Below are 21,551 nucleotides of genomic sequence, written 5' to 3'. Positions count from 1 at the left end.
ATCAATTAAAAATGAACACATAGTCGAAACCGGTTTGGCTCAGTGGATAGAGTATCAGTCTGTGGACTGAAGGGTCCCAGGTTGGATTCCTGTTAAGGGCATGTACATTGGTTGCGGGCACAACCCCAGTGGGGGGTGTGCAGGAGGCAGCTGGTCAGTGTCTCTTTCTCATTGATGTTTCTAGCTCTCTGTCTCTCTCCCTTCCTCTCTGTAAAAAAAAAAAATCAATAAAAAAATATATTTTTAAAATGAACACATAGAACCTACAGGAATGTTTCCTCTCCCTTCCAGGTACCGCAGGCCTGCACAGTCCCATGGTGGACCTGGAGAGCGATGCACGTCCCTCATTGTTGGGCCATCTTAGTCAAACGGCATCACTGAAGCGGGGCAGCAGCTTTCAGTCTGGTCGAGATGACAGTAAGTATATCTCTTTATGTCCATTTTGCCTTTTAAATTGGTACTTGTGTAATTTAAAACATTTTTCTCTTGGAAATTTTCATAATTAGTTCTGTTATTACTGTTAAATATTATCAACCATTGTCTCTTCTACTTATTAAGTAACTACCCAGTAATTACATTGTGCATTAAATACATGCCATTTGATTTCTTAGTAAGTCATTGGCCACAGGTCAGTATTTATTCAACATATTTAGTTAAAAACATAGTTTTATATTTTCTGTGGTTTAATATTTTTTAAAATATGCCACAGAAAAAATTCTGTGAGAACTTCAAGATTAATTTTGCAACAAAAGTGATTTCTGTTGTCAGTACAGAGAAAGACATCTTTTTAATGAATTTTAAATTTTGTTTGGAAAGGACTTACTATTAATCATAAGTTATTTTTTCTCATTAGATAAAGTATCTCAAATTGTAACCATGTTATATTTTTTTAATTTTGTAATGTTGATATTTACCTATTGTTTATTTACTTATATAAAATACATTGATTATAATGTAGGGGTGTGCCAATTAGATGCTGTTGATCACTGGTATTTCTAACCTCAATAATAGAAATAAAAAATTCAAATAGAGTAATAAAAATACCTTCCTTTATATTAAATTTGAATGCCCCTAAAGTTTATTTGGACATACTTCATGTTATTCTTACAAATATTGAAATAAGGATTTTTAAAAATATTTCATTAATAAATATGAATAAATGGCCATTATAAGAATACCTTAAAATTAGGTTATTCAGTTATACTTAATGAAGGGCTTCTATTTGATATTCATTCTTCTTATCCTGTGTGTGTATTCTCCACCCTGCTCACCAAACAATTAGAGAAGAGAACTGGTTGCTTCTGCCTGCTGTGCTGTAATGTGGCCCTGTAAACATGTAGACCTACAGCCTGACCTTGGAGTGCAGCCCACCAGTTTTTAAAAAAAATCCTTTTCAGGTCTTCACACTCTACCTCTCTCCTTCCCTGTTAATGCCATTCACACCACCAGTTAATATACTAACAGGCTTAAATAAATTAGAAATTATACTTGAGACTGACTATAATGAATTATATCACCTTGAACGGTTCAAATTTATCTTGCCTGGGTTTTGTCAAGCTTCTTGGATCTAGTAATCTAGTTGATCAAATCCTGGACATTTTTTGTCAAATTTGAAAAAAAGTTGGTCGTAATTTTCTCAAATGTTTCACAGTCTGCTTCCTTTTCTGAAATTCCAGTTATGTGTATGTTAGGCCAGTAGATTACCCTATAGATCACTCAGGCTCTGTTCCTCACTCCCCATCTGTGTTTCTTTATGGTGTCAATTGCTAAGCTTTCAATTTCTTTCATCTTTTATCTGCAGTGTCTTTACCTAAAAGTTACATACTGTACTTTTCATCTCTAGAAGTTCCAATTGGTTCTTTTAACTATCTTCTCTTTCATTATTTTCATATAAATATTTTAACATTGCCATTATTGGATAATTCTGTCATCTCCACTATTTTTGGATCTGTTATTATTGAGTAATTTTTCTTCTGGTTTCTGGTCCTGGTTTACATTTCCTTGCCTTTCGGCATGGTTAATCAGTTTGTTTTTTATTATTGTTTCCCAGACTCTGTGACTATCTGATGTTGAGTCATGGTTTTATTGCCTTGCTTTAAAGAATGCTAGACATGGTTTTACCAGTTGCTTACAGTAAGTTTGATCCATTCAAGGCCTGCTGTAAGTTGCTAGAGCAGGTCTAGAGTTACCTTCATTCTAGGGAAACTTCAGCTCTATTACTGACGTGTGATCTCTTGGATCGCCACTGAATGAGCCAAGTAATTGATGAGAAATGTTCCTTCAGGCTAAGAGCTCTGGGAATCCTGATCTTACACCATAAATGCATGACCTAATACTCAGTAAAGACTTAAGATGACACTTGCGCAAATTTCTAGAGCTTGGTTTTTCTACTTTGCATAAATCTTCCCTGTATCATATTTCCAATTCACCTCCTTGAAACTCCTCTTTCCAACTCGGAAAAGGCCACTGAGCTTTGTTTTCTAGTTGTTTATGACTGTTAAACTCATGTCACATTACCTTTAGGACTCATTGGACTCATGTCACGTTACCATTAGCACTGCCCATTTAATTGTAGGAGGCCTGTGCTGTTTAGTATTCCTGGTGAGCATCATGGACAGACTCAGAGTGCAGTTACAGAATTAGCACACAGTGACAATCAGTAAAAGTTTGCTGTTAAAAAGTGCAAGTTTACAGGTGCCCTAAGCAAGGAACCATGCCTTTCCCATATATGACAATTGAATTTAAAGCTTTCTCAACTCTTAACATAGACAAAGGACTAACATGCCCAATATAATAAAGAGACTCTACAGGCGACAAAAGGCAGTTTCAAGGCTCTTAAGCATACCTGAATAGGTACTCAACTTCAGTCATAATAAAAACTGAAAAGGCATTGTAACACTACAGTGGGATGCTGACTTACGAAAAACCTCCAGTATTTATGGTTTTGGGTTTTATGTGTTCTGTTTGTTCATTGCTAAGGTTATGAGGAAGCTGTAACTTGCTTGTGGGTGTGTAAATAGTCCCTAGTGTGGTCAGTTTAATGATACCTGTCAAAACTACAATTCTGTGTACTCTTGGACCCAGCAGTTCCCTTTCTGAGAATGTATTCTGTACTTATGCAGACCGTCCCCCACTTAATGATGGTTCAACTTAACAGTATTTCAACGTTGTTACATGATATGAGAGCAATACACATTCAGTAGAAGTCATATTTCTAATTTTGAATTTTGGCGTTTTTCTCCTGGGCTAGCCATGTGCAGTCTGATACTGTCTTGTAATGCTGGGCAACAGGGTGAACACTATACAGTATACCATGTTGCCAGCATTTTGATTTGTGTTTTGTTTTTTTTATATTGGCTTCTGAGCACGTTTCATGTAGGTGAGACTTAGTTATAACATTTAGTAGGTTAGGTATATTTAGTGCATTTTCGACTTCTGATATTTTCAACTTACAATGGTTTTTTTTTTGTTTGTTTGTTTTGTTTTTAAATATATATTTTATTGATATTTTACAGAGAGGAAGGGAGAGAGATAGAGAGCTAGAAACGTCGATGAGAGAGAAACATGGACCAGCTGCCTCTTGCACACCCCCTACCGGGGATGTGCCCGCAACCAAGGTACATGTCCTTGACCGGAATCGAACCCGGGACCTTTCAGTCCGCAGACCGACGCTCTACCACTGAGCCAAACCGGTTTTGGCCAACTTACAATGGGTTTATGGGAATTTAATCCCATCGTAAGTTAAGGAGCATCTATGCTTGCACATATGCCTAAATGATGAGGTATACTTTACTGGTTGAAACATTAAAATTAACTGGAAAAGATGTGGAATAGTCCTGTTCAGTAGGAGGGGACTTACTAGTATTACTTAGTAAATTATGCTACTTTCAGAATATGAACTACTATGTAACGGGGACAGGGGGGAGATATAGAAGCATCTAGGATTCACTGTTAAGTGAAAAAAAAAAGCTGTGTTTTTAGTATGCTCTCATTTGGGTGTGGGGAGAATACATATTTCTGTTTCCCTTTGTACTTAAAAACATTTCAGAAAGAATCATAAGAAACTAGTAACAGTGATTTCTTATGGCTGGAGTTGTGAACTAGACAATGGGGGACAAGGGTGGGTGTGGACTTCACTGTACACCTTTTAACTTTACTTGCCATATATTGTCTATTTAGAAAATTGTTAAACATTGGAAAATAAATAAAATCCACCTTCTCCTACTAGAAAGCAATGATAGTAATAAACCACAAAACATTTGCCTGGGAGTATTTTGAAAGCAAGCCGGTAGTTGATGGAGGATGAAAGTTCCCTTTCTTAACCTGCTTTGAAGTTGCTGAGTAAAAGTTAGAAGTTGACTCCAGAAGATCTCTTCATAACTGTTGTGGAATTGGACAGTGAGGATGCCTCTGACTTGCCCCTGTTGGAGGCTCGGAAGCAGAACCCCAGGCCCAGGGAGCAGTGTGGAGGGAAGAAGAAACAGGAAAGAGTGTGATATAGAAAGATGGGAGAGACTGGAAAGTGATTAATGATCACTAAATTACTACTTTGCTTTTTATTCCCACAGACTTACCCTTCCCATAAGAAATCTATAAGACCGTATTTCCCACTTCCTACAATAACCACATTAAATTATATGTAAACCAAGAGACTTCACATTTTTATATTTGCTTACATTTCTTTGTTATGGGAGGTGTTATTAATTACATGATTGTGTTTGAATGTGCTCCTTTGTGATTATTTGACTTCTTACTGAATTTTCACTACATAGGGTGTTTGGTGGCATTCTAATAGGTAAGTTGATATTAGCTTCAAATTTAAATATTGATGGGGCAGCCTTGCCTTTGTCTTACTTTGCTGTTTGAAGGCATGACTTTTTAAAGAGAAATATAACATCCCAAAGACAACAAGGTTGAAAAGCCAAAGCAACTTCCTCAGTGAAGTCCTCTCTGCTGTGTCCTCCTGACCTGCATGTCCTTTCCCTGCCTGCCATTCCCCAGGAGAAAGCAGGGACTTCTGCGAAGAGTGTACTATCTGTTTGTGGTATCACAGAAGAATAAAATATTGGTCTTTCAGCATACTAGAGCTCTGCAGCCAAAATGAAGCACATTTTTAGATGGGGAGTGGTATGTTTAAACAGATTTTTATTCCTGTTTCAAAAGTATAGTCATGGTATTTTATTCTTTCCCCCTTAGCATGGAGATACAAACCTCCTCACCGGGTAGCATTTGTTGAAAAATTGACCAAGCTTGTTTTAAGTCAGCTGCCTAACTTCTGGAAACTCTGGATTTCATATGTCAATGGAAGCCTTTTCAGTGAGGTATGTATACAAATATGACAATTGATGTAGGTGAGTCATTGTCTTAAAAATTTTAGATTCTGAAGTGACTTGTTTTGTTTTTAATCCTCAGCAGGGATATTTTTTTCCATCGCTTATTAGGGGGTTGGGGGAAGGGAAAGACAGAGAGACAGAGAGAAAGATTGATGTGAGAGAGACATATCAATTTGTTGCCTCCCACACACAACCTGACTAGCACTGGGATCAAACCTGAAACTCAGATACATGCCCTTGATATGAATTGAACCCTCGACCCTTTGCTGCAGAGGCTGATGCTCTAACTATTTAGCACATCAGTCAGGGCCTGAAGTGATGCGTGTTTTTTTAAACCTTAAGGGCCCATTACCTATAATAACTATTGTCAAATATTTTAAGATTAATCAAAAGCACTGTAAATCCCCAAAACTTAATAGCTGCATGATTTTGAACAAGTTAATTGTTCTGGGACTCAGTGTCCTCAACTGTGAAAAGAAAATATTGAGTGTATCTATTTCAAAAGATGATTATGATGATTAAATAAGATAGTCAATTAAAGAAAAAAAGAAAATTTGAAATATTTTCAAGGATTCTGAAATAAGGATAGTGTCTGGTGAAATTATGGGTGAAATTATTGTGCGATGGACTATGAACATATGATAAATCAAAGATAAAATGCTTTTACAGTTTGCACACATGTTCGAAATAATTCATATAATTAAGTGATCTCCTAGTTGGAAAGAATTTAAAAATTTGTGTTAGCCCCCATATGGTCATTCTACAAAAGTTGTTATATTTTCACAAGTCACACATTTACTTAGTTTCTTAATCGTAACATAATTGGTATCATAGAAGTTATGATTTTTATGTACAGCACCTGGAACTTAATTCATCACTCTAAAGCAAGGGTGGGGAACCTTTTTTCTGCCAACAGCCATTTGGATATTTATAACATCATTTGTTTAATATAATTCATTTAATATAAATTTATGTTCCTATGAAAAAGCTCCTAGATTTATTAAATTCCAAGTCCTGCCTTGCAGGGCTAGACCAAATTATTTCATGGGCCTTATACATCAGGCAGGCTGGACGTTCTCCTCCCTCCTTCCCCTCTCCCGATCTATAGTCTCACTTCAAGTGCCCCAGGAACGGGCCCTAGGTCCTGGAATATACACTGTAATGCCCTTTGCCTCCACCTACTAGGAAAGCCCCACTTGTCACATGCAGAAAGCAGTTCTGGCTTCATGTCTCCAGAGAGAACTCTTTTATAGCCCTGAGAGCTGGGGAGGTAGGGTCTTCCTAATGATAAAGCTATTTCCTGCTTCTTTTGCACTTGCCCCCACTGTGGCTGCTAAGCTAGGTATAGGTTTTGGTTTCTTTCCCTCTCCCTCAGTGGCGGTTGCTGCACCACTCACATAGTGCCATAGCTTCCTCTCTTAATCTGCTCCCTCTCGAACTCAGATTGCTTACATAAGAACTAGAAAGGTTAGACGCTGCTCTATCAGTGCTATAGGCAAGTAGTGTTTGCATTTTTTTCTTATGGGACCACTAGTGTTGAATGAGAAACACCCAATATTTATCACATATTAGTTGCGACCTTAGCAATAACTTTACTTCTCTGTGCCCAATCCACAGGGCTGGCTTGAGAATTGAATGAGTTAGCATAAATTATGTACTTATTACAGTATCTGGAAAGTAAATAAGAATTTTCCCTTATTATTTGGAATAAATATGTATTTAAAACTCATTGTCCTGGTACATAAAAGATATTTGGTGATCAAAGTTTAATAGCATTTAAGAAATACTGGACTGATGAACTACTAGATTAGTGTAGAATAATTTCAAGATAGGTGAACTCATCTGAAGAATTATTTCCTTAGGAAATGGATTTTAGACCTAGTTGTTTTCCCTAGCCAAGTGTTTTCTTCCTTCTCATTGGATCAGTTCCTATAGGCCAGGGATGGGAAACCTTTTTTTCTATCAAGGGCCATTTGTTTACCAACGGTATTTATCACGTCTTTCTTGGGTTATACAAAATTGTCAACTTAAAAGTTAGCTGCTTATATTTGGTCATGTATTAAATTAACTCACCTCTAATGCCTTGGCAAGGCCAGACCAAATGATTTCTCAGGTCAAATGTTTAGCACCACACATCCACAGAAGTTTCCTTATTCTGGTTCTTTTTAGAGTTTATAAAATTCCCATGTATTTTTGACCTGAGGTATTTTAGTGAAGGGGATACATTTTCCTTCCTTATAGGTTATACCTAGTTATAAATTAAATAAGCTACTTCTGAACTCAAGAACATTAGTACTGAAAAAATGGTTTTAATTGTTGTATTGAGTTGGATATGCTTATGGTATTTCTACCTATCCATATTTATAAAATGTTCTTAAAAGCTTATAGTAACTATTAAATACTAGAGGCCCAATACACAAAATTTGTTCAAGGGACTCTGCCCTTGCAGTTGGGGCGGCTTGCCTGGGCCCTTGCAGCCCCAGTTTTGTCTGGAAGGTTGTTCAAAAGACTTCTGATCTCATTAGCATATTACACTTTTATTATTATAGATAATTTCTCTACAAATTTGGGCATGTTTTTAAACTACTCTCTACTGAAAAGCTAGAAAGACACCAAAGGGCAGTAGAAAGGGATGGATGAGTTAAGAAAGTGTGTTTACCATTTCAGTCTATGAGAGAGATCTAGAAATGTAATTAAATTAAAATTGGGAAGAGTTCTGAGCTTTTAATAATTGCTATTTAATCTCATACAAGAAAGCACTGTAATATTGAAAAAACACAGTTTACTTGAAACTTCTTATTTTCTTTTTAGAGAACTTTTTTGTTTTATTAAGAGCCCATCCGTTGAAGATTTAGATGGAGTTTTCAACAGTTTAAAAAATAGTCAGTTCTTCAAACCAGTCAAGCCCATGTGAAGTAACATACGTGAATCAAAACAGTGAAATCTAGCCGTTGGTCTCACCACAAAGTAGTTTTGGTCTGTGTGTGCAGGAAAGAGTTAAGGTTTTTAGTTAACGAAATGGTTAATAGTAGGTTAAGATCTCATCTTTAGATATATTTTAAAAACAGTGTATTTTGGGATGAAAGTTTTTAAAGCATCCAAATAATTTTTAAATTGTGGGAATCAGAATTTATAAAAGTTTAATAATTTATATTAAATAGCACTTTATGTTCTAAAATTGGATTAAAAAATAGAGCAAACCTTACAAAATTCAATATATTAGAGATGTTTAGTTCTTCATTAGATTAAAACAGTAAGTTAAATTTTTAATTAACAGTTGCAAAAGGTATGCCTTACAACTGATTTCCCTATCCCTTCCATTTTCCATATATTTGGAAACACGTTCTTGAGGTTTATAAAATTATTCTGTGCAGTAGATGGCATCATTCACTCAGCACATATTTGGTGGCCAAAATTTAGCCTTAATTCTGATATGATGTATTTTAATAATTGATTCTCACTTTTTTCTTTGCTTTGAAACTATTTCACAAAGGACTATGAAATAATCTTCCCATTGAGTAAGCCCACTATGTGAAAAGTTCAGTCTTAGGTATTATAGCTGATACAATAGAAAAGACACCGTTTGACAGTTAAGATACTTATTATACGGGCATGACCCTTCATTGAGACAAGTGACACCTTACCTTCCTCTACCAAACACTAACTAAGGTCGGTGTTAGGGTTCAGAGATACAGAACCAATATCCTATATCAAACATATATATCAAGAGAAAGAGATTTATTATGAGGAATTTGCTCGTATGATTATGGAGTTAACAAGTCCCAAGATCTGCTGCAGTCAGCAGACTGGAGACTCAGGACAGCCCACTGTGTGGTTTCCATTTGAGGACCAGCAGCCTTGAGACCCGGGAATTGCCAATATTTTTGTTCCAGTCTGAGGACTGGAAAAGGCCAGTGTCCCACCTCATGCAGTGAAGTTGTGAGAATTCCCTTATTTTGGTCTTTTTGTTCTATTCAGGCCTTCCACTGAGGAAGGCAAGCTGCTTTCTTCAGCCTGCAAATTCAAATATTAATCTCTTCCAGAAATATCCTCACAGACACACCCAAAGTAATGTGTAACCAAATTTCTGGGCCCCCATGGCCCACTCATGTTGACACAAAGAATTAACGATCACCAAGTCCTTAACATACATTTCCCAGTACAGGATGCCAGTGTTCTGTGCCTCCTGACATCACAGGAGGTGATGGGTTCCTCAGCAAAATATGAATTCCACATCTAAAATAGTCCTCCCAGCCGAAACTGTTTTGGCTCAGTGGATAGAATGTCCGCTTGTGGACTGAAAGGTACCAGGTTCGATTCCGGTCAAGGACATGTTCCTTGTTGCGGGCACTTCCCCAGTAGGCTGATCAATGTTTCTCTCTCATTGATGTTTCGAACTTTCTATCCCTCTCTCTTCCTTTCTGTAAAAAAATCAATAAAATATATTTAAAATAAAATAGTCCTCCCAACCCCCAACAATCACACAAAATTCTTAATCCTCTGGTCTTCTCTTTTGTCTCCAGGAGAAGCATTGGGTCTGATGGACATTTCAGGAGCATATCACAAGTTTATGCCATGCACACTTTCAAAGGGTCAGTCTGCCAAGTGACGACTTAGGACTTCAGGTGTTCTAAAGGCCTTTCGAGTAACCCAGTAGTTATCAGGGCCATCCTGCTTTCTGAAATGTATTCCAGGATGTTCTGAAGAACCCTACCCTTTGGTGATACTTCATTCAACAGATATTTATTGAATGCCCTGAATAGCCTCTATGTGCCAGGTATTGAAACACACACATAAATATACACATATAATACACCATTTTAATATACATACATATTATATGAGTAAAATAGTGACCAACGTAAAAATGACCTCTCTCCTCCATCCTAAAGTTTGGTAACATCTATAATAGAAACAAATAGAGTCTTAAGGAAAGAACATCCTATGAGATGGAGGTCTGGGAAGGTCTCTGTGGAGATGTTATTGAAACTGAAACTTGAAACATGAGAAGGAAACAGCCTCACAAAGGATCAGGGGAAGAATGCACAGAGAGAGCAGCACACACAACACTGAGGGCAGGAGCTTGGCAAAAAAAGTTCACAGCATCCAGAGTATACGGGACAGTGGATGAGTTTACCAAGAGAAGCAAGAGCTGAGGTAGAAGAGCTGGCAGGGTAAAGAGTTTGTATTCTAGGTGATGTGGGAAGCCATGGAAAAACTAAGTGGTGGAGTTACCTGACCAAGTTTTTCCATTTTAAAAGGATCACTCTGGTTGCCTGCTCAAGAAAGAGTTGGCAGGGCCAGAAGTCAATGTGGGGATGCTCTTGAGGCCATCCAGCCAGGAAACAGTAATTGTATTATGGTTTTGTTGCTAAAGTTGAAGAGAAAAATGATAGATTTTTATTTGTATTCTAGAAGTAGGGTTAACTGGACTTACTGATGGATCACACGAGATTGATGAGGACAGGGATTCAGATACAATTCCCACAGGCTCCCAAGTGAATAGGTATGCCATTTGTATAATCAGAAAGATTTGAGAAAGAACATACCTGGAGGAAAATATGCGTTTTTATTTTAATGTTTTGCATTTGAAATTCCTGTGATTTATTCAAATAGGCAATCTGAAATTCAAATTGTCAGAAGAAAAATTTGGGCTATATATATAAATTTGAAAGTATGAGATATTATCTATAATAATCTATAATAATACAAGCATAATATGCTAATTAGACTGGACAAAGCCAGGGCTGTAAGGAAAGCCCTGGTCCCGGATGCCTAAGGTAAGCTGGTGCCGGCAGCCAGGGGAAGGAAGGCCTACTCTTGCATGAATTTTGGGCATCGGGCCTCTAGTTTATAATAAATATCTATTCGGTTTCTGGTCTTTGTCCTGTCACAGAGCTCTTAAAACCTTTGGAGGAATAATAAAGGTAGCTTTTGTTATGTTAATGAGGTGGCTTAGGTCCCCACCTAAGGATGAGGGACTCTTGCCCAGACACCAACCACGTGATTAGATGGTTTGAACTTTCACCCAAGACCTCCTAAGTAGGTCAGTGACTAAGAGAGCCTTCATAAAAACCCAAAAGGAAGGGTTCAGAGCTTCAGGTTGGTGAACACATGGAGATTCAGGGAGAGTGGCCTGCTCAGAGAGGGCGTGGAAGCTCTGCATCCTTTCCCCATACTTTGCCCTGTGAATCATTTCCATCTGTCTATCCCTGAGTTATATTCTTTTATAGTAACCAGTTATCTAATAAATATCACATATATCTGACTTCTCTGAGCCATCCTAACAAATTATTGGAACCAAGGAGGGGTTCATAGGAACCTCTAATCTGTATTCTATAGTCTATACCCAATTAGTTGACAACTGGGGCTTATGATTGGCATCTGAAGTTGTGTGTGTGTGTGTGTGTGTGTGTGTGTGTGTGTGTTGGAGAGAGGGGTAAGTCTTATAGAACTGAACCATTAACTGTGAAATCTGATTCCAGGTAGGATCAAAATTGAATTGACTTATAGGACACACAGCTGGGATCTGGAGAATTGTGTGTTGCTGTGGGGAACTCCTCATATCCCCCACCCACCCATATGTTAGAATTGGGTGTAGAGCCCAAAATAGGAAGGCATTATATAGAAATTATATTTGAAGCTATGAGAATAAATTAGTGAGAGAGTATAAAGGAAAAAGAGTAACTGCTTAAAGCCAAACCCTGATAAAAACTCAGCATTTAGAGAATAGCTCTTTATCAGCTCAGCAAGCAGGGACCATGTGTCTCCTTTTCCACACCTGGGCCACTCTTTCACTAAGTAGTGTTTTGAATCAGAGCATCACACTGACAGAAACAGAAAGTAGGCTAACAGACAACAGGGCCACGTGGACTTACCTGAGTGGTCATGACTCATATGGAAGTAACTCTTTATATATCTCCTTTCTCACTGAAATACCAAGTGGAATCAGTGCGTTCAGTTGCTTCTGCCTCAGAAGCCTGTAGCTAAGCTATCCTCAGGGGGATCCTTTGTGTACCTCTTCTAGCCTGAGACACTATCATTGCTTCCCTGGGTTAGCATAGCACTCTTCTAACTGCTCATGTTCCTAACTCTCCCCTCCAGTCACTTCTCATTGTAGCTATAGGGTACTTCAGTTACTTCTCATTTGCCTTAAAAATAAAGTGACAAAAACATTAATTTCTCAGTTAAATCTCAGTGTGCAAAAAATTTGAGTGTTGTTTGCCAATGACTTTAGGAATTTGTTTCTTGAATTATTACTAAAACAAATCAATTTGGGGTTTAGTTTTTCTCATAAAGTTCAATTATTTCAAAGCAAAAGTGCATTTCTACAAAGAAAAATGATAAAAGTTGCATATTTTATTTATTTTATGTTAGAGAGGATTTTTTAATTTAATAAATCTTTATTGTTCAGATTATTACAATTGTTCCTCTTTTCCCCCCTCATAGCTCCCCTACCCCACTTTCTGCCCTTACCCCCCCACTTTCTACATCTATAGGTGTACGTTTTTGTTCAGTGTCTTCCAGTACCACCCTCTCTCTTTTTCCCCGGAGAATTGTCAGTCCACTCCCTTTCTATGCCCCAGATTCTATTATACTCACCAGTTAATGCTATTCATCAGATTTTTTATTCCCTTGGTTTTTAGATTCACTTATTGATAGATACATATTTGTTGTTCATTATTTTTATCTTTATCTTCTTACTCTCCCTCTTCTTAAATACCTTTCAGCATTTCATATAATTCTGGTTTGGCGGTGATGAACTTCTCTAGCTTTTTCTTATCTGTGAAGCTCTTTATCTGACCTTTAATTTTGAATGATAGCTTTGCTGAGTAGAGTAATCTTGGTTGTAGGTTCTTGCTATTTATCACTTTGAATATCTTTTGCCACGCCCTTCTAGCCAGCATAGTTTCTGTTGAGAAATCAGCTGACAATCATATGAGTGCTCCCTTGTAGGCAACTAACTGTTTTTCCTCTTGCTGCTTTTAAGATTTTCTCTTTGTCTTTTGCTCTTGGCATTTTAATTATGATGTGTCTTGTTGTGGGCCTCTTTGGATTCCTTTTGTTTGGGGTTCTGTGTGCTACCTGGACTTATATTGTAAATCTATTTCTTTCAGTAGATGGGGGGGCAGTTTTTGTCACTATTTCTTCAAATAGGTTTTCAGTATCTTGCTCTCTCTCTTCTTCTGGGACCCCCATAATTCTGATGTTGGTATGCTTGAAATTGTCCCAGCGGCTTCTTACACTATCTTCAACTCTTTGGATTCATTTTTCTTTTTGCTTTTCCAGTTGAGTGTTTTTTGCTTCTTAGTATTCCAAAACTTTGACTTGATTCTTTTTTTTTTTTTAAATATATTTTATTGATTTTTTTCAGAGAGGAGGAGAGAGGGATAGAGAGCTAGAAACATTGATGAGAGAGAAACATCGACCAGCTGCCTCTTGCATACCCCTTACCAGGGATGTGCCTGCAACCAATGTACATGCCCTTGACCGAAATTGAACCTGGGAACTTTCAGTCCCCAAGCCGATGCTCTATCCATTGAGCCAAACCGGTTTCGGCTTGACTTGATTCTTGTGATCTTCTAGTTTGCTTTTAGGTCTCTGTATAATATTTTTTATTTCAGTTAGTGTATTAAGTCTAGTAATAATTAATGTCGTTTTCTAATACTTTTTTTAAATCGAATTTATTTAAACAATACAACAAAATTTAATCAACAATATAGTTGCCGTTGTTTTCTACTACTTGTGCCCAACGCTCAGGAAGCATTTTAATCCCTCTGTTGTAAAATTCTTGTGATTTTGATGCAAAAAATTCGGTCAATGCATTTTTGAAGCATTCTTCATTATTAAATTTTTTTTCCAAGAAGAAAGTTTTGCAAAGAACGAAACAAATGGTAATCGGAAGGGGCAATACCAGGAGAATATGCAGGTTGAGGGAGAACTTCTCATTCCAACTGGCGCAGTTTTTCAGCAGTGATTCTTTCAGTATGTGGTCGTGCGTTATCGTGGTGAAGAATTACGCCCTTCCGATTAATCAGCATGGGTTCTTTTTCTCTTAAAGCTTGGGCTAACCTTTCCAATTGGGCACTATACACTGCACTTGTAATGGTTTGGTTAGATGGTAAAAGTTCATAATGAAGAATTCCTTTAAAATTCCACCAAACACACAACATCACTTTTTTCGCATGCAAGTCAGGTTTTGGCGTGGGCTGCGGAGCCTCATTTTTGTCCAACCATTGAGGCCGCCTTTTCAAATTAACATACAGCACCCATTGTTAATCTCCGGTAACAATTTGCTCTAAAAACGGCAAACGGTTTTGACGAGAGAGGAGCGAACTGCAAATTGTGACTCTTTGATTACGGTTGTTGTCGGTCAACTCATGAGGAACCCATTTTCCAAACTTTTGGACTTTGCCAAGTGCACACAATTGATTGGAAATTGTTTTTTGTGAACAATTTAAAGTTGTCGCAAGCTCTTGTTGGGTAATTTGAGGATTTTGCACCAAAAGAGCTTGAAGAGCTTCTTGATCAAAATTGGACACATGGCCTCGACCACTCTTGTCATCTAACGAAAAATTTCCCTCGCGAAATTTCTCAAACCAACGCTGGCATTTTCTGGCGCTAACTGCATCTTGACCAAGAGCACTACAGATGTTTTTTGCAGCCTCACTTGCTTTTCTTCCTAATTGGAACTCGTAAAGCATGCAGTGCTGAATATGCTCTTCATCCGCCATCTTCTTAGCCCTAGTTTTGCAACAAAAACCAAACCAAACACAAACTTTTTCAAGCAAAACTTGTTAATTGCACTTAACACGTTCTGTAGATACCACGTGTTTGCAGGTTCTGTCAATACAAGTCAACGCCAAGCAAGATTTTAAACGAATGTTTAAAAACGACATTAATTATTACTAGACCAGATATGTTTAATTTTTAGTTGATCCTTTTTCATATCCTCAAGGGTCTCATTAAATTTATCGGCCTTTTATAAGAAATTCTTGAAAAAATTTATAATTGTGGTTTTGAACTCTATATCCAGTTTTTTTGCTTTCCTCCATTTCCTTCATTTGTGGCCTGCCTCTTAGTCTCCACATTTTAGCTGCTTCCCTAAGTTGATGGAGTTGCTTTGTGTGCCAGGTGAGGTTACTGGGCCCTACCAAAGCCCAGTAAGCTCAGCTTCCCCTTTTACCTGTGGTGGACACTCTTGGTGCACCCTTTTGTGGATTGTATATGCCGTCTTGTTGTAGTTAAGTCTTGGTTATTGTTGGTATCACTGGGTGGAGTTGACCTCCAGGCCAATTGGCTGTGAGGATCAGCTGTGTCCTTGATGGGAGGGCTTCTGTGTTTAGCTTGGATGGGCAGAGTCTCAGGGTGGAGCAGTCAGCCTCGGTTTCCCATCATCCCTGCCCTAAGAGAGAAGGCTGCTCTTGAGTTTTGCCCGCTGCCAGACAGTCTAGTTTCTCCCCAAATGAGTTGGTACCCAAAGTCTCACCCGGAGCTGGGTTTCAGTATAGTGGGGAGGTTTTGCTTCCCTCCGAAAGGAGAAAGCTAGCCACTGGGAGGGCTTATGTGCTCAGCTTGGATGGGGCAGAGTCTCAGGATCGAACAGACTGCCTTGGTTTCCTGTCAGCCCTGTCCTAAAAGGGTCCTGTTCTCAGTGCACCAGAGTAATGGCTGCATGCACCTCTAAGAGAAGGTTGCTCTCGAGTTTCACCTGCTGCCAGACAGTACTGTTTTCCCCAAATGAGTCTAGTACCCAAAGTCTCAACCGGAGCTGGATTTCAGTGCAGTTGGAAAGTTTTGTTTTCCTCCCGAACAAGAAAGCTAGCTGCACATTTGCTGCCCGCCCTTTCTCACGTGGCAAGTAAGCCAGCCGCATATTCAGCCACCAGCCCTTTCCGCGTGCACAGGTCTCCGCACCTCCACACCTCCTCTGGGTCTCAGTGTCCTTTTTTCTTTCCTTCTACCGTGTTTCCCCGAAAATAAAACATCCTCCGAAAATAAGACCTACTTACAGGTTTCCTTCTGAGTGAAATATAAGGCATCCCCTCGAAAATAAGGCCCCCCTAGGCTCTGTCTCAGAATGAAAATTAATTTACTGTAAACTAGTCGCTAGGGCCGCCCCGACTGGCATTTAGCAACCAGGGTCGTTACGCAGAGTCCTGATGTCACTGCTGTGTGGAGGCAGAGCGGAGGTCGGAGTGAGTGGTGAGCGCAGGGTGGGAGAGAAGAGGAGACTTTCGCAGATGCGTGTACCGGTAGTTGTAGAATTTTCACTCAGCCAGCTTTCCAGTGCTTCTGGATCATGTCCACTGTCTTCCAGTTGAAGTTTTAAAATTGTTGTGCGAGGCAGCATTATATGTGTTTACCTTTTGCCACCATCTTCGTTTCTCCAAAAGCTTCATATTTTAATATACAATTTTACATTAAGTGTAAATCGGAGTCTGAAGAGTTGTATATCTGTGTATGTTGACTACTTTTTATCAGGTATATCTGATATTTTTGTTGAAAACATTTGCAGTCCTTACTCTTCTTTTATGTATTCATGTCGGTAATGTTCATCATATAAACCAACTCTATACACTATGTTTCTAGCTTATATATATAAAATATATATAACATTACTTGTGTTGTAAAATTAACTTCAAGTCAATACAATAATTTTTAATGCAATTATTCTTAGCATGAAAATTCTTTGACTTGTCTTTAACCAATAACATATAAATGCTTTAACTTTAAAGGATACCTTTTGCATTATGTTAATGAGATATCAGGATTTTCTTTTACATTATACCATTTTTTGTTACTACTTCTTTATTTGGAAAGTTTCCTATGCCTGCCTTTCAAAGGCATTTTATATGATAACATATGCTTTTTAGAAACTTTGGTAATGAAAAGTTAACTGAAATCCAATTGAATAGATTTCTCTTTAATCAATGTAATGTAGTCATCTACACATTAAAGAAAAGAGAAATATGAGGTGAAATAATAGCTATCAGTAAACAGGTAAAAAATTAATTTTAGAATAGATTTTCTACTATACTAAAGTAGACTGTAAAACCTCTGAAAAAAAGTAATGATTTGTAATTTAAAAAAATAAAATAAAATGTCAGATATAATACTTATATTCATAAATATTTGTCAAGGGAATGGAATGGATGTCCTGAGATTACTAGATATTAATCCAGATTTATTCTTTCTTTTATTTCCATCCTAGTCAGTGAGAAATGATTTTGAGAATGTTATCATAGGTATGATACTTTTAGGTTTAAGCATATAAAATTAAAAATATATTGTTATTAATTCAGAAGAGGAAGGGAGAGGGAGAAAGAGAGAGAAACATCAATGATGAGAGAGAATCATCAATTGGTTGCCTCCTACACGACTTCCACTTGGGATCGAGTCCATAATCCAGGCATGTGCCCTCATTAGGAATCACACTGTTAACCTGATTCATAGGTAGGTGCTCAACCACAGAGCCATGCTGGTCAGACTAAGCATATAAAATATTTAATGAAATGGCATATGAAAATTTCCTATAAAAAAGGTAGTCTCAGTTAATACTTAGGTTCATTTATGGGAATTATACTGAAACATTTTAGGAAGATGAAAAACTTCTTGTTTTAATAAAAAAGGCTTTCTGATTAGTCACCCTTTAATCAGAAATTTAGATTATTTCTTTTCCTTTTTTTTTATTGTTTGAAGCATTACAAATAGTAGTACATATGTCTCCTTTTTTTGCCCCTAAATCTCCCCCCAGCCTCCCCTACCTCCTCTCTCCCGCATATGCCTTCACCTGCACCCCTATGTCTTATATCCATTGATTATGTTTATATGCATGTATACAAGTCCTTTGGTTGATCTCTTACAGCCCAACCCCCCCACCCCAACCTCCCTTGCCTTCCCGCTATAGTTTGACAGTCTGTTCAATGATTCTTTATCTCTATAACTATTTTCCCCCATTTCTTTTCCTTAAAAAATCTTGCAACTGCAGACTAGAAATAAACATATAATAACAAAAAACATTTCAGTCCCAATTTCAATGTCCAACAGTTCTGAGACCCAGTTTCAATGTCAAACATGTGTACATGTCAGCAATGATATCTGGATGATGGACAGATGGTGGCAATACAGTTCCGACCTTCTCTGGTTTGGTCCTGGGCAACCTTCAGCAATGCATAACTGCTGACTGCTAGGGTGGCCAGGAGTCGTCAGCTTCTTCCATCTCTGGACTGTTTTTCCTCTTGTCTTTGTGGTTGGAGCAGACCTGACAACTCCTCTCTGTTGCAGGAATCTCCATGGTCTTGCAGTAGTTTTCTGAAAATATACAAACATATTCTCAACCAAAAGTGTAAAGGAATCTTTTCTATAAGATTTACTTGGGATCCTTTTTGTTTTTGCCCAAATGATTTTCCATTGGCTTATTTTGACACCATGAGTGATTTTCATGGGTGTCTTGCTGTTAGCATTACAAATGAAAATTAATTTTCTACAGTAACAATTTTCTAGATGTAATTTACTTACAGGATATTTTTCCTTACATGATATTACTCTACTATTCCCCCCCCCTTTTTTTAATGGATGCTTTTGTAAATTTTGTAATGCAGTCTTAATAGCTTTAAATTTTAAGTTTTTGCACAAATATAAGATTGCTTTAGATTCATTTCATGTTAAGCAATTTTACCGTGAGATGCACTACCAATAGAAATTTTAGTTACTACTTTAGGAACAGCTTTTTATCCAGTACACTTAAATTTTCTTGGATGTTCACTTATTTCTATTAACCAATTTAAAATAACCTGAAAACTTGATTACTATTTTACTGTCAAATGTAATACTCTAACAACAATCTTAGTTTACCCTGGAAATATTAGTGGAAAGGATTACTTGCATTCTTGAGTAGGCCCTGAGCATTCCTGGTGCTATGCTGGATTTAGATATAGGGCAGCTGCTGTTGGCCAAGTCTCTGTCTGTTACCTGGGTCTCCATCTGAGCTGGGCCAAGTCTCTGTTACCTGGGTCTCAGTCTGAACTGGGTGTGGGAAGTGAAGCAGCCATGGGGGCAGGAGACCTCCCTCTGAAGAGCTAAGGGTTCAGATCCCTGCAAGGTTGGGTGGGTGAGGATCTGTGCCCCATCTCTGTTGGTTTCCATGTTCTCTCCTGATGGTCCTTCTGCAACTGTGCCTGTCTTAGGTTGTTCCTTTTCTGAGGAATCTTACCCATCTCTGGCTAACCAGCCATTCTCCTGGGCCAAGCAGCGTGATTTGAGGTTTAATACTGTTTCCTTGATAGCCTATGTGGCCTCCTCACCCAGCTCCTGTCTTGGGATCCCCTTGCCTGTTGGTGGGCCCCAGCACTGATCACATATCTTGGAGGACTCAGTTTTCTTCTCCAGGGAGGGCCCAGCTCACATCATTGGGTGAGAGACAGATCCATGGTACTGGCCACTAGGAGGTTTCAGCCTCAGCATGAACAGAAAGCTCAGACAACAACTGTGGGCAATTGGATTGTAAAAGGAGAGTGCCTCTTGGCCAAAGGGCAAGAGGGGACAATATAGAATGTTCCAGTGCCTTCTCAGTGCCTTAATTCCTTCTGAAAGGGATTAAATCCTTTCATGTCCTTTTTCAAATTGTTGCCAAACATTCATAGAATTAGTTTGTAAGTTTTTTTGGGGGGTAATAATATGCTGTTGTAAGATATCAAAAATTATAATGACATTGTAGGATAATATCATGTAAGGATATTCTTTATTCTGGGCCCTGGCAATTCAATTTCAAACTGGCTGTCAATTTCTTTTTGTAACTTTATATAAACTTTGTCAGGGAGGAAAACACACAAATTATTTACTTTATTTCAAGAGGCCAAATATATTGACTTTCAATTACAATCCTTACGACTTTTGAAGGAAACCTCTCTTTATTTCCTTCCATGATAATTTTCAGGCTACAGAGAGTTTCATTTAAAAATCTTTGTCAGATGAAACAATTTCTCTTAAGGTTTTGGTGATCACTTGTATAGATTAGATTTAATATTTTTAATTATAAATTTTTATTTATTAATTTATTAATTTTTTACATATATGTCTCTATTCCCCTATTACTCCCCCACCCCCACTGATGCCACCCCCCTGTTGTCTGTGTCCATTGATTAGGCTCATATGCATGCACATTTCTTTTAAACAAATTATAATCATAACACAGGCCCAGTGCATGACATTCGTGCAACAAGGGGGCTCCCTCAGCTCAGCCTGCGTTCTCTCCCAGTCTGGGACAGCAGAGAGCGGGCTTAAGCCAGCAGGCAGACATCCCTCAAGGCGTCCTTGGTGCTACCACAGCAGAAGCTCCCACCACTGCTGCTGACACTCGCTGCTCTCACCATCTGTGAGCCCGGCTTCTGGCTGAGTGGCACTTCCCCTGTGGGAGTGCACTGACCACCAGGGGCAGCTGCAGCATTGAGCTTCTGCCCCTTTGTGGTTAGTGCACTTCACAGTGACCAGTTATTCTATCATTCAGTCAATTTCCATATTAGAATTTTATTATATAGGACTTCATTCTTTTTTATATACAACCCTAAAGAATTTCTTATTTTTGCAAATTATTTCTAAGGATAAATGTTTGTTTTTTTAATTTTAAGACTGCTGAGAAGTCAGGCCAGATTGAAAGATCAAAGAATGTCAGGCAAAGACAAAATGATTTTAAGGTAAGTTAAGGGTAAGTATGTAGACTTTTTCACAAGGTAAGGTTTTTTTCAGTCATAGTAGAAGACTTTATTTATGTTCAAGATATTCATCATCACGCAAGCAGAATCCTTCATTTATTTATCATTGTTTAGAAAATGATTCAGGAAGTAATGCAGAGTCTCGTGAAGCTGATCCGTGGAGCACTACTCCCACTTAGCATCCCAGAGGGTGGAGTGAGGCAATATGGAGGCTGGGAGGTGAAGTCTGAGCTCTCTGGACAGTGGCTTACTCATGTCATACAGACGATAAGGTAAATATGCACACATTTTCCTGAAAAGGATAAATGTATTTTACTGTTAAAAAAACTCATTATGTGATATGATTTTTAATACATTCTACCAAGAATTTTACTTGGTGTCCTTCTGCATCCACTTTTCCCATGTGTTATCTAGCAGTCTCTTAAACTTTCCTGATCTAACATTTGATATGTATATTATTGTTAATTTAGTGTTACTGTTATATTGTAATCCCTCCTAAAGTCTT

At 38.0% G+C, this 21,551-nt stretch overlaps 1 protein-coding gene across 8 annotated transcripts in view; it reads left to right on the top strand.

The window, feature by feature from the left end:
* EXOC2 (exocyst complex component 2) overlaps window positions 1-21,551 on the top strand; it is a 250,127-nt gene that overhangs the window by 150,783 nt on the left and 77,793 nt on the right. For all 8 annotated transcript variants that reach the window (XM_036444761.2, XM_036444758.2, XM_045584201.1 and 5 more), the window contains 4 exons: window positions 292-417; window positions 5,197-5,321; window positions 20,963-21,028; window positions 21,161-21,318. In XM_036444761.2, coding sequence (XP_036300654.1) covers window positions 292-417; window positions 5,197-5,321; window positions 20,963-21,028; window positions 21,161-21,318 — 475 coding nt within the window. The remainder of the gene's footprint in view (window positions 1-291; window positions 418-5,196; window positions 5,322-20,962; window positions 21,029-21,160; window positions 21,319-21,551) is intronic.

The sequence above is a fragment of the Pipistrellus kuhlii genome, unplaced genomic scaffold (assembly GCF_014108245.1).
Source record: "Pipistrellus kuhlii isolate mPipKuh1 unplaced genomic scaffold, mPipKuh1.p scaffold_m20_p_2, whole genome shotgun sequence".
Lineage (NCBI taxonomy): Eukaryota > Metazoa > Chordata > Mammalia > Chiroptera > Vespertilionidae > Pipistrellus > Pipistrellus kuhlii.
This window is presented reverse-complemented; position numbering and strand designations above follow the sequence as displayed.